The sequence below is a fragment of the Phalacrocorax aristotelis genome, chromosome 10, assembly GCF_949628215.1.
Source record: "Phalacrocorax aristotelis chromosome 10, bGulAri2.1, whole genome shotgun sequence".
Lineage (NCBI taxonomy): Eukaryota > Metazoa > Chordata > Aves > Suliformes > Phalacrocoracidae > Phalacrocorax > Phalacrocorax aristotelis.
In genome coordinates this window covers 2,070,619-2,083,568 of record NC_134285.1, presented here as the reverse complement: position 1 = coordinate 2,083,568, position 12,950 = coordinate 2,070,619, and the positions used below count along the sequence as shown (strand labels likewise).

The 12,950-nt window shown below is 53.0% G+C and overlaps 1 protein-coding gene across 10 annotated transcripts; it reads right to left on the bottom strand.

The window, feature by feature from the left end:
• Positions 1 to 2,522: 2,522 nt before the first annotated feature.
• HAGH (hydroxyacylglutathione hydrolase) lies at positions 2,523 to 12,867 on the bottom strand. 10 transcript variants are annotated; one of them, XM_075104665.1, is made up of 11 exons: positions 12,842 to 12,867; positions 12,304 to 12,345; positions 10,533 to 10,563; positions 8,826 to 9,007; positions 8,291 to 8,355; positions 6,652 to 6,769; positions 5,451 to 5,559; positions 4,399 to 4,502; positions 3,838 to 3,939; positions 3,297 to 3,376; positions 2,523 to 2,773 (listed from the first exon to the last, which is right to left on the bottom strand). In XM_075104665.1, exons 4-11 carry the CDS (start codon positions 8,928 to 8,930, stop codon positions 2,674 to 2,676), a joined length of 783 nt encoding a protein of 260 aa, XP_074960766.1. In that variant the 5' UTR covers positions 8,931 to 9,007; positions 10,533 to 10,563; positions 12,304 to 12,345; positions 12,842 to 12,867; the 3' UTR covers positions 2,523 to 2,673. The 10 variants fall into 10 exon arrangements, with proteins under 10 accessions (XP_074960766.1, XP_074960764.1, XP_074960767.1 ...); XM_075104663.1 differs by having other exon boundaries at positions 12,727 to 12,862; XM_075104666.1 differs by lacking the exon at positions 10,533 to 10,563 and having other exon boundaries at positions 12,727 to 12,867.
• Positions 12,868 to 12,950: the final 83 nt, after the last annotated feature.

Sequence of the window (12,950 nt, the reverse complement as noted above, 5' to 3'; positions counted from 1 at the left end):
CCACCGGGTCCCACCAGCACCCGGGCTTGCGAGGCTGAAGGCGCAGAGGAGCCCCGCGCGGAGGAAGGCTGGGGCACACGCCGTACCCCCCACCCCAAAACTGCAGCATTGGCCCCTCACCCTCGCCGCGGCCCAAGCAGCAAGTCGCGGCCCGACGGGCAAAACCAGCCGCTTCTCCCACCGCCAACACGCCAAAACGAGAGGGACGAGGCTCTCGCGCCTGCGGGAGGGTTGGGGGTGCCGGCTCCCACCAGGAGCGGGGCACATCGGCCACGCACGGTGGTATGAGGGGTCCTGGACGCTCTTTAGCAGTGGGGGGGGCCTTGCAGGGTCTCGTGCAGGACCAAGCCAGAGCCCCAGGGACAGCCTCCAACCCACTCGAGCCCAAAGAGCACCCCGGGCGTGGGGCAGGCAGGAGCAGAGCCGTGCCCCGGCTCCTTTCCCAGCCCCCGGTTCAGGGGTGACCGTGGTCCCCCAAAGGCCACTCGTGAAGGAGGGAAGGGTGCTTGCGAGTGGGAAACGAGCGCTGAACATGCTCTGTTCTTTCAGAAAGTACAGTTGGAACAAGAGCTTGAACAAAGGCCCAGAGGATCCCAAAATGCCACCCGCTCACCCCCCCCAGGATCAGGTAGGAAGATGCTTCCAGCTGGTTGACTTCAATCGCTAGTATAGAAAAAAAGAAATAGATAAAATTGTGAGATCAAGACAGTCCCCTCTTCCAGAGCGCCCCACGAGGCTCGGTTTACAGCTGTTGTTTATTTGCTCATTTGTCAAACCGCCACCAGTACAGTCACGCCCCGCTGTAGTGGCACAGCATTTGAGCTAAGGAGGCAGTAAAGTTTTAGGTACCGCTTTTCTTTCCGAACTACGTACAATTTCCCTTTTTAAAGCAAATAAAGAAACGGTGCGACACCCAGTCCCGCTCACGTGCTGCCATGCAGCGTGTCGGTTGGAACAGCAGGCCGAGGTGACACGGACCCCATCGTGGCATTACTTACCAACACCCACTGGGGAGAGGGGGAGAAACTGGAACCAAAATCGATTGAATCTTTTGCTAGTTTCAGCTGCAAAACTTTTGTTTGAAAATCCCTTGTACTTGAGCAGATCGACAGTACGCAACCGCGACCAAGAAACAAGTTAAAAATATAATTAGGAGGAAGATGCATTAAAGACGTAGATGCCAAGCCCGCAAGGCTGGGTCCTACCACCCTTCGCTCACGTCTCTTGTTTAAAGACACCGAGCAGGAGGATGGGAAGCGCAGGAGGGGGCGACCCGCTCGCTGAAAACTTGGGTTTTCCCCCCGTTGGTCCTGTACATCCACTGCGACACACTCCCTGTCAGAAAAAAGAGCCCGAGGGGAGGTTCCCTCCCTGCCGTTCTCAAGCTGGCTGCAGACCGGGGTCACGCAGCGCTACTCCGACGACAGAGACGGCTTTTAAGCCCCTCGGACCAACCAAGAAAAAGAAACGTGCCGCGCTAAAGTGCTTTCTCGGGGGGGTCTGAGATTGAAGCCCTGTTTAATCTGGCAATACAGGGACACCTTCTCCATTTATAACATCACCTCTGTGGCCTTCCCAGTGGAGAGGCTGGGCCAGGCAGAGGCTGCAGGCTGGGCGATGAACCCCAGCAGCACACGGCATCTGCCGCAAGCCGGGCCCGTAAGCTGGAGTCTCGCTCGCAGGCCCAGCGGCTCACGGGAACCGCTGCTCTCCCGCTGGGGAACAGCGCCCAGCAAATAAATGCTCGTTTGCCACGTTACTCACAGCAAGGTACAAAGCAGCCGCTCTGGCTACCGGCAGCAAGGTTGGAGGATCTCGTCACTGTTAGACACACAGTTAGTCGCTACCTAAGTCCTTCTCAGAATTTTGAGCCAGCAGACAAATCCCTTCTTCGTTTGTGCGGTACTAACACAAGTAACATACAGATCACACTTAAGAGCGGTAAGCAGGTACTTGTAAACAGGCTTAAGTCAAGAGCGAAAGGGTATAAGCAACAGGGCGATCCCTAAGCCAGCATGCTGCCTGGAAAAGTCACTGCAGCCCAAGACAGGGAACGTCAGCGGGAAGAGAAAAGCCGGGCAGCGCCCGTGTGCCGTTCCCAGCCCGGGCCACCCTGCCTGGTTCACAAAGCAAGCCCTGAACTGGCGGTGGCAGAGCAGGTCTGTCACTGAGAACTGGTTTTAGCAGAGCCAGAAGCGACAGACTCAGAAGCATTTGTTTAAGTAGCAGCATGGAAGGAAAGTTCAAATCTTCAGCTGGCAATGTAGTTACTGCTTTTTGTCTCTGTTTTAAACGAAGACATCCGGGGCCCCAGTCCCACTGTCTGAGTTCGCACCAGGCTCCTACAAAAATAACAGGAGCTTTTTTCTAGACCTCAAGGTTTGACCCTTCCCACCCCAGACTCTGAGCCACGTACCAACACTTGGAAAATGATCTGCATGTGACACGCGAGACAGTTTGAGAGCCAGCAATAGAAGGATAAATATTCTTCATCATAATATAAATATGCTGTAGAACATCTCAACAAGGGCAAAGTGCTTTTTTTTCCTTAATTAAAACAAAATAAAAACCTAAATATGACTGTCTCAACCACAACAGAAGATTCAACTCCTAAAACATCTGAATAGTCTAAATTACACTTAAATTGACATTAAAGTGACCCAGGCAGAGTGCTCAGTCCTTCGGGACTCGGAAGTTATCCTTCTCTTTTCTGATGGCCCCCATAGTTCGGATGGGGTCGGTCTCCCCAGCGTGCTGCTGAACTGTCTTCTCCCTGCCGGGAGGGAACACCAGGGACAGCAAATGCAAAGACTGCTAGATAAAAATCTCATATACGCAGTCACTACTACAACATCAAGGGGAAATACTGCACTTAAAGATCAAAGACTCGGGGCTTTGGCACAGGCTTATCGGCTCCCTTGGTTTAAACGCTCACTGGCAAGAGAAAATTGCACGCACTCTTATGCCTTGCGCAGCATCTTTTGCCGCGCCCATCTGCCAAGCTCCGCTTGATGGAGGAACGTAATTACACAAGAAAACTTGGTCTGTCTCCAGAGTCGGGGACCTCAGCACTGGCAGAGATGCTCACAGCAACATTTCAAATTTCACCGCAGCAAGCTTCTGCCCGGGCAGCAAGTACGTCTTACGGTACTTATTCCTGGAAGGCAGATGTTTTAAGGAGGGTCCTGAAGGCATCACAACAGGAATGTGCGAGGCTCTTTTTTTGGAGACCTGCTCCCTCCCGCATCCCCCCTCCAAACACAAGGACCGTTCCCACACCCGCATCTCCTCCGTACCTCACTCGCATGAAGGGGTTGTACGTAAACTCTTCTGCAATGGTGGAGGGTATGGTTGGCTCGCCGCTGTCGTACTTCGCCTGTAGCAAGGGAGAGATTTCAGCTTGATGAGGAGTGTTTTGGTGAACAAGAAATGTCATGTATATTACCCGTGCAGGGTTAGTGCTGCACCTAACTGCCTGAGCTCCTCAGGCCAGGCCCTGCCCGAACAGACAAGCACTGAGGTGCACAGGGAGGGACTCGGGACAGAGCTGACCCCCCCAGACAGATGTGGACATCAGCCTTTGATTATACCAAGAAGCTTCCCGGGAGGGTCACGTCTCCACCAGAGAGCAAACCGTCTTCTCTGGGCCACACACAAACCCTGTTCCCCAACACGTTGCTCCCCTGGAAGCAAGACATGCTGCAGCTCCTGGCTCTGAACTCCCTTCCTGCAGCCTCTCTTTCTCCCCAACGTCGTCCTCTCTCCTTTACCTCCTCAGAGAGGCTCTGCCTCCATAACAGCATCCAGCAAGTCTTGGGAAAGGACGAACCGGCTTACCTTGGCCCAAGCAAGCTTCTCCTGGATAGTGACGTTATTGGGTTCAACATGTCGAGCGAACTTGAGATTGTTGATCGTGTATTCGTGACCACAGTAAACTCGCTAGGAAGAGAAAGGAAGAGTGACGCTGGGTAACCCTGAAGGTACAAAGGTGGAGTGCCAGGTACCATCATCGATGTTACGGCACAGCGGGAACAAGAGAGTCAGCCCTCCAGGACACACAACTCTCTCCCCAGGCGACACGCACAGGAGGAGTGCCAGGAGTCACCAGCCAGTATATCTGCCAATTTAACAGCAGGCTTGACGTCCCAGCTCGCTGGCCTTTAATAAGCAGCCCCTACTCTCTCCCCACAAGGCACAAACGTATTTGGGGTAGGTATTTCCTTCCCAGAGCACTCAAGCTATTCAGCATCAAAGACAATTCCTGATGTAAGCATTCATTCCTTCAACACATGAGAACTTCTCTCCTTGAACAACAGCATTATTAGGAGGACAGTTTCTTTGATGTCTGTAGTAGTTTCTGGAGGGTTAATTTACTAGCACAAAACGAGAGGTTCATACCGTTTTGGGGTCCAAGCTGCCCAAAATCTCAATCAGTGCTCTGTACATTTCCTCCGGGGTTCCCTCGAAGAATTTCCCACAACCAGCCACAAACAGCGTGTCACCTGCAAGGGAGGCGTGACACGGCATCAGGCCCATCAAGGCCCCTCACACCAAAGCGTGAGCACACGAGGGCTCAGTGCGGCCATTGCCATCCTCGCTGCACCTCAGCAGAAGGCACAGGGAGAGCCAGGCTATGCTGCTGCCCTGCACGGGCTCGGTGCCACGTAAACCCACGTGGCAAACACAACTTCTAACGCAGGAAACCCCACAGCCTCGCCAGGCGAGCCGCGTCAGCGCTTCCCTACCTGTGGGCAATCTGCTGTCCCCTCTTGTCCTTTCTAGAGCGGACAAGGAACACTTGTTCTCTTTGCTATGGAGTTGAACAAAGATGAGTCGCCTCTGCGTTTTCTCTCCAGTGCTCCCTAAAACCTTGCTTAAGCCATTACTTCCTCCATGCAGCAGCTGGTGCAAGCTCTGGAGACCACCCATCAGGGGAGGGGCGACATGGCAGTCTGGGGACACTGGGCGCAGTCTCAGGGAAGGGGGAACCCTACTTTCCAAAACAGGATCTGGAACTTGGCTACCAGAGATGGAGCACCAGCCCTCTCTTACTCCCCTACTTTCTCTTCTTTCAGGTTTTTTTACAGATATGAGTACAGATATACGAAAAAGTAACAGGTTTTGGAATCAAGCCACAGTCTGGCCCGAGAGAGTGAAAAAACAGCTCTTGTTTCAAGCAAGAAAATGCTAGATGTAGGACTCATCCAGGGCTCACTCTTGATGTTGCTTGCAGGGTGTCCAGCAAGGGTTTACAAACCCAGAGGGGTCTCACCAGTTTTATCTACAACTACTGCTTGGTAGCTCTTGGTAAGGGGGCAAGACGTGGCTGTTAACCAGCTGCACCGGCGGCAAGGGATGAACGCACATCCAGAGTCAGGAGCACACAGGCAGAGGGGTAGCTGATCTCTTTGCACACAGACTGCCGGCAATGTAACCTCCCAACTCCTCACCTGTAAAAACAGCAGGTGGCTCGGAGCTATTTGGCTTAGTCACATAATAACAGATGTGTCCAGAAGTGTGACACGGCGTACAGAGGCATTTCACATTAAGAGATCCCACCTGAGAAGAAGGCAGAAGACTGGAGCTTTAGCTACTGTTTGCTAGCATTTGTATGGTTAGAAAAGAATTGCAACTATTACAATGGCCTAGTAGTCCTACAGGCAAATTCTCACATAGCTGGCCAGTAAACATCAGCTCTGCGCCTGGGAGAGTCCAGCAAGAGAGTTTTATGGCAGGGACTTGGAAGGGAGCTGTTTCCTCCTAGCAGGTGTTGCGACAAAGAGAACTGCCAGATTCTTTCATTTACATGCAGAGTGACTCAGCGTCTGGTTGGCAGCAAGAGCAAACAGATCCAGAGCAACACAAAATCCTAAACAAAGTTAATCAAGTGTAAAAAGCTCCAAACAAAAATGAAGCTGAAGAAGTGGATGACGCTCACGAAAAGGGAAGGATTAAACACGTTCATGAGGCCAAGGGCATGTTTCCCCCACAGCCCTAACTTGCCCCCCTTCCCAGGTACTGCTGCGCTCCCTGCTTTGCTGCTGCCCCTCCCAAGGTGCACCACAAGATTAGCAGTGACATTCGTGCCAGCCTGCACATTTCGCAGCAGTTTATGTCCTCTGCCAGCTCGCCTGCAAACAAACACCTAGCTTCCAACAAGGTTTGCTGCTTTAGCTCTGGAAAAGCAGCGCGGGCAGCTAGCACTGCTGGCCCACATTTTCTTCACCCTGTATTTCAGCCGTCGTTCAGAGAGGATCGCTTGCATTTGGTCAGTGCTAACTAGGCTCTAAGCAGAGCGTAAGCCCTGACCTTTCACATGTCGCCCACCCCAGTTGAGGTAGCTGCCAAGGAGCACACAGACACCCAGCACGCAGACACCCAGCACGCCCCAGGCAATGCAGGTGTCGGAGCATTGCCAGTGTTCTCACCGATGAAGTATCACCAGCCAGAACAAGACAGAGAGGTTATGGTTCACAGGGCTGGAAAAGGGCAAAAGCTGTAGTTAAGCTATCAACTACATCCGAGAAATGTTAAAAGGTAAAAGAGCTGTGACCACCAAGTTAACTCGGGTCGGACCACACCAGCCCAGCTCTACAGCTGTGACACAGATGGGAGAGGCCCCCACCGAGTCCTGCAGCTCCCTGCCCTTACCTTGAGTGTTGTAAGGTGAGACACTTTCTGTGTCAGCGCTCCGACCCTGCTGTCTCCCCCATACACACGCAACCCCGTCTCCATCTTTACGAGCTTCTCATTTCCTCCAGCATGGTCCCTGGAAGGTCGGAAAAATGGATTTGGGCAGGGATGAAGACGAGTTTATTGTAACTCACGCTGCAACGGTAACCTCCAGGTGATGATTTCTGACCAATTATTCTCCTGTTCGCTAACACTGTCCTCATATCAAAGGATATGCCACATCAACCCAAGTGGAGATAATTTCTCCAGCAACTAGGGCAGTGAGAGGGGGGAACAATGCCCCACCAGTTCATACCTGGTTGTCAAACACCAGCCTTAGGGGCTCACAGTCAACTCTCCAGTAACTAGTGTAGGAGGACAACCCCCTCCTTGGATACAAGGAGCGTTAGTGTGAATCTAAGGAGTGTTGCTTAGCGTGGATCTAAGGAGTGTTGCATACATTTAGTTAGCATGAATTTAAGGGATATTGTATATCATTAAGTTAGCGTGAATATAGGCTCTTTCCTTTTTGATTAAGCATGATTAATAGTTAAGACTAGGCCCAAAATGCCTTGGCCATCAGCTCACTCATTTAATTAATGACAAGCATTTCTTTTTAGAGGAAAAATGAGTGAGAGTTGCTAAGAGAAAATAGTTTTAAGTTGTTTCTATGTAACAAGGGTAGGATACCTCATCCGTCAAGATCACCAAAGGCCCCTGAAGAGAGGAAAGCATGTGTGGAAGAATCCAAAGCGGAGCCAAGAAGAATGACTCAGTGCCATTAAATAACTTATGTAGATTAGAATGAATATGTATTAAATAGGTAGAATATGTATAGTCATATTGTATAAATATGATAAGGTAGCCGGCTTCATTGTGCTTGATTTGTGGAAAACCACCACGCACCCAGGCTTGTGCAGCCCTGAAATAAAGTTGCAGGGTCTCTCCTGAGTGTGTGATTATTGGCTCATGGCACAGCGGGCGACGGATCCGCTTTTCAGATAACACTAGGACAGGGAGAAATGGGGATAACTGCGGGGTACGTAACTCGGTGTCCCACACGACACCGTGGAGCAGGCGCGCAGGTGTCTAACAAGCTCGGCATTCGCTCGCGGTGCTCGTCCTGCCAGATCAGGGCTGGCTCTCCAGCCACAGAGGGGGCTCCCCTATGACCCACAGGAGAGTTTACTCAGGTTCAGCACTGCAAAATTGCTAAAGCAAAACGTTCATCTTTACATCCCTAGCAGTTAATCTGCAACCCAGGTAATCCTCCCACAGCTGCTGACTGCGAGCAGCACGCCTTGCAGGCACGTCCTAGCACCTCAGTGCAAGCGTGCTCCCTCCTGCACTCCACAGCTACCTTCACACACATTTATTTCACTGGCCACCAAGAAGAGGTCAGCATTTTCAAGGTTAAAGGCACTGACACAGACAGCTGGCAGTCTGCACAGCGCATCTGGTCATAGCAAGCCCAAGCGAACACTTCCTGAGCTCTGATCCTTCTCCTCACACCTAAGCTCCTGCTTAGAGGAGACCAACTTGATGCAGAAAAGCAACAGTTCTTGACTGCTTGTGTTTATGCAGAGGGAAGAGGGATCTCACCAGAGCAGATAGTTACCAGTGATGATGTGTGGTCAGGACGGTGGTCAGCTTCACGCCGTGCTTTTTCACTGCATCCAAAACCTGCAGGCACAGGGCACAGCAAGAGCATTACAACTCACGTGAAATAACCTCCAAGCCTTGAGACTTGGAGAGTGTCACTCTGCTTCAAGGTTTGAGAGCGCCACACTGGCAACTCTGCGGAGAGCTTGTCCCTCTCCAAGTCGTAGTTACGGACCAGGACACGAGGCCCCTAATCCAGCTAGCCACGACTAAGCCCTCAGCCCTGTTTCCTCTTTTCTCCGCTACATCAAACTAAGGGCAAAAACCAAAATCAGGTCAATAACCCTTGAAGTCAGGGACAGGCTGCCTGAGCCCAGAAGCAGAGTGCCTGTGAAGCCCTGTCTGTACCTACACAAGGCCAGTATTTCCTGCCTTTTCCCCACACCTGAGTCAGTGTGTGACTAATTCTCTGATGGATGTGGCAACCTGGAAGGATCTCCCTGAGCCGCAGCGGCGAGCGCCTCGCTCACAAGGGCAGCAGACAGCATTACCTTCTGGGGCTGCACAGGATCGACTATTGCAGCCTCCTTTGTTTCCTCATCGATGAGGAGGTACATGTAGTTGTCTGTGAGGGCTGGGAGTAATTCCACCTTCATGTCGCCTTGTGTGACCGTCTTTGACTTCCTCTGCTCGTGCTCCGTGTGCAGGAAGGCAGTTCGCAGCTGTGCTGGACCTGGGGACCCCAAAACAGCCAAACCTCGTGTTAGCCCAGGGAGGGGAACAACTGGCTCAGAGCGCAGCAGGTCCCCCAGCCCCCGGCCCCAGAGAAGGAAGGGTACAGACAGCCCAACCTGCCTCCTTCAGAAGAAGAGGACAGAGGCCACCACGGGACAGAGCGTTAGTGCCTGGCTGCGTTGCCTCGTGCCCCACAGTGCAGGAGGCTCTTGGTGCCCCACAGCTGCACCGAAAAGGGACAGGACACTTTGCTCCCAGAGATGTGCTCATGCGGGCAAAGCATCGTACCTCAATTGGAGAGAAGATTTCAAGGGCAGGAAAGCAGAACGGAGAGGGAACAGCTGATAAAGGTCAGCCTGGGACAGTGACTTTGCAAAAAAAAGCACAAAAGGCCATATTACAGCCAAAAGACAAAAAAAAAAAAAAAAAAAGGAAGAGGGAAAAAAAGAAAAAGGAGAAATACAGAAATACACACGCTGCTACAACAGAAGTATCTCGTTCTTTACTTGGGGAAATCACAGCCTGCACAGTGTGTGGAGAGAAGACAGGCTCTCTGCGTGGACGGCAAGGCTCCCCGCCTGGCCAGGTACCAGGCGCACACTGCAGGCAGGTTTCTTGCTCATGAGCTACCTTGATGCAACAGCAGTGCTTCACTGTTTGCTTTCGGTTAAATGTTTAATCAGATCCAAGAAGCAAATCTAATTCCAGATGAAATAACCTGGGCTCCACAGTTCAACTCACAAATACGCAGTTCTTAAAGAAACAACCGAGCCCTAAGAGGCTCTGCCATAAGGAGAAAAAAAAAGGAAGGGAAACAAAGAGGACAAGGTCTTCCATTGCCGGGGCCCTGCAACTCAGGCATGGGTCCACACACACGCAGGGAAGGAGGCGTCAGTCTCTGCAAGTCAGAAACCAGTTGTCTTAATGCCCAAGGCCCTCACAACCCACTGCAGGTGCCTGCGTTGGTCTGCACTGTGCTGGCTCAGCTGCTGTTTCATTTTGCACCACTGACGCGAGCCCTAAGGCTCCCCACGCTTGGGCTTGGTGCTCGGTCACCTCCCTCGGTGCCAAAGGGAGGGGTCACCACACTCGTAATCAACCTGCCCCACTCTCCCAAAACAGGTCAGTCCTGCCCACCCCTGATAAGAGCCTGCTTTAGGGAGAAGAGGCCCCACAGACTGGCTGAAGCCGACAGGGACAGCCCCCCTGCAGCTCCACGGGCCAACGGGACCAACAAGGCTGCAAAACCGAGATCCACGTTCTGACTGGGGCACGCAGCTGCCGCTGCTGCACACCCAAACCCACGGCAGCTGTAAGGCCCCGCTGGTACAATTGTCCTGTCCAGAACTTCCTCCCCTTCTACCTCCACCAGCTCACTTGCTTGGGCGGGCAGGGAGGTAAGGAGGGGAGATGGCAGTAAAATTATACACAGGGCTGCAAAGAAAACCCCAAGGCACGACAGTGTGGGCATGCACTGGGTATTTGATGGTGAAGGCATGTAGTATTGAGAAAAGCATCCATACCTGCTGAGCGTTCCTCTGAAGCAGAAGAGTCCTTTCAAAAAAAGAACAAAACAAATAAATAAAAAAAAAAACCCCTTACTATTCCTTGATAGGGAAAAAAAATATCAATGGCTCTAACCGCTCCCTAACATGCAGCACTTTTCTTTTGGATGCTCTCAGTCACAGAAGCTATACATGCTGCATGTTTGTTTGCATGCTAGACACTAACTGGAAAAAAAACAAAAAAAACCCCAAAAACCAAAAGAAAACACAACCTCGACTTCAAGCCAAAAGAATTGTTCACATACTTAAAATGCTTTCTTCCTATGAACCATTTGTAACCTTGGCCGTGATCCCAAAGTCTCTTCGCACGATTAATTCACAACTTTTGCAAAACAAACAAACAAGCTACGCCGCATAAGAAAACGTTTTCTAAAACGTGATTTAAACAAAGGAATGAGATGAAAGTATGAAACTTGTTCTGAATTCCCATCTGCAGCTAAGCTGCACCTTTCCAGCCTGCCCGCTCAGGCAGCTGACCAGAAGCGCTCGGATGCACGCCCAGTGCTGCTCTTACGAGAAGGGTGCTCTCGGACCCCATTCTGCTCAAGAAAGCTCCCCAAATGACGCATAACCCCCACCCTGGCCCAGCACTACACAGATCACTTCAGGATCGCTGTTACGCATGCAGGTCTGCTCCAGAATGGATGCCCAATGACTTCATTTTTCCTCAGTTTTGTAACGCGTCCCTCCTGACTTCACGCCCGAAGCAGAGAGGAATGGGGAGAGCAGAACGCCTTTGAATCACACGCTTCGGCTCTCTGGAATGGTTCGTTAGTGCAGCTTAGCCACTTAGCCAAGAGGAAAGGGCTTGCAGATGGGGAACGGTAATGCTATCACATAAATGCATGCATGCTAGAGACTGAAGGCAAGCAGGCAGCAGCACAGTTGGTTCCCTCAGAAAAGGGATGCTTCATACATTTTCTCCATGGCATTTCGTTTTATTCTTTTTATTACAGAAAAGAGTGGAAAATTCCTACTTCTGATATGGCTGTCACTCAAAAACAACCTCACATAAATACTCAGATGAACACCTCTGCATTGCCTCATAAGAAGAAACGCTGCTTTCCTTTTTACATACCCTGCACACAGGTATTTTTTGGGTACCCAGCAAGTTTGCAGCTCCACACGATACCAAGCCAGTGGTTCCACAAGCACCAGGTAACTCCCGTTCCCACCTGCCTTACGCTGCTGCCGGCGGCACGGCCAGGTCCAGCCAGCGCACGCACCCCCCCACCCGTGGAACAACGCCTGCGTGGAAGGCGCAGCACCCACCCTGCAACCTGGGGAGCTCAGGAGCTGCTAGTTACTCGGTTTGACATACTTGTTCCCAAGATAGCATCAGGGTTTCCAAGTCTGGCAGTTAACCCCAATGGATTCTCGCTCATTAAGGCCAGGTCTTAAAATTGGAGTGATGCAAAAGGCCTCTGGCAAGATTTCCCAGGGACCTGCGAAGCTAAAGCCCAAGCTCTGGTTCAAGGAGACGCTTTCACAATTTAGGCCCTAGATGTAAATGCAGAGCTTCGACTGTTCTGATGTTGTTTACGTTGCCAATACAACCTGGCACCCGTCAAATTCGGTCTGAACGCCAGCCCCCGTCCCCCAGGGCCTCCTCCCAGAGCAATGGGAGCACTTTGGCAGCCCAGGAGCTCCGCAGGAGCCTCCTAGATGGGTTATCGATGCGAAAAGCTAAGGAGACAGAGAGACAGGCTCCAGCTGAGCAGATACTGACCTACTTGGGGCTGTGAGTCAGCTTAAAAACCTCGGCGCAACCCTGAGCCGGGAAACGAGAGAAGAGAAAAACCACCATCAAACTTCCGAGCTTGCCCGAGGTGTGTGGGGGGGGCCATGACACCCGCTGACAGCCCTGGGGGCCGGCCCCCCCCCCGGCCGGGTCCTGCAGCCGCCCAGCTCCCCGCGGGTCTCGGCTGTACGGGGGCGCAGCACGTCCCCCTCCGTGTCGTGTGTCCCCCCCCCCACCGCCCCGTCCCGGTCCCAGCTACATGGGGTCACTGCAGAGCCCCCAGCCCTGCTGCAAGGGGACACCCCGCCGCCGCCCCCCCCCCCCCCGGCCCGGCCGCAGCGGAGGCGCTGCCCGCTCCCTAACCGGGTGCCTCCCCGGCGCCGGGCGAGCCGCGCCGCCCGCCCCACGTACCGGCTCGGAGCAGGGCCCCAGCAGCTCCCAGGGCCGCCAGGGCGGTGCCGAGGCCCCGCCAGCCCCCGCCGAGCATGGTGCGGTTCGCCCCGCCCGATGCCCAGGGCCCGGTTACCTTCGCTCCCCGCCCCGGCCCGGCGTGCGGCGGGGGGCGGCGCTGCGCCCGCCCGGCCCCCTCCTTCCCTCCCCGGCGCTCTCGGCGCGGCCGGGCCGGGGGATTTGCT

Excerpts from the sequence above, each read along its gene's own strand:
- HAGH (XM_075104662.1), bottom strand. The coding sequence starts at position 12,802 with ATGCTCGGCGGGGGCTGGCGGGGCCTCGGCACCGCCCTGGCGGCCCTG. Across the intron at positions 9,008-12,726 it reads TGGGGCCCTGCTCCGAGCCG|GTCCAGCACAGCTGCGAACT; the intron begins GTACGTGGGGCG and ends TGGGGTCCCCAG. Across the intron at positions 4,503-5,450 it reads GCCACCTGCTGTTTTTACAG|GTGACACGCTGTTTGTGGCT; the intron begins GTGAGGAGTTGG and ends CCTCCCTTGCAG.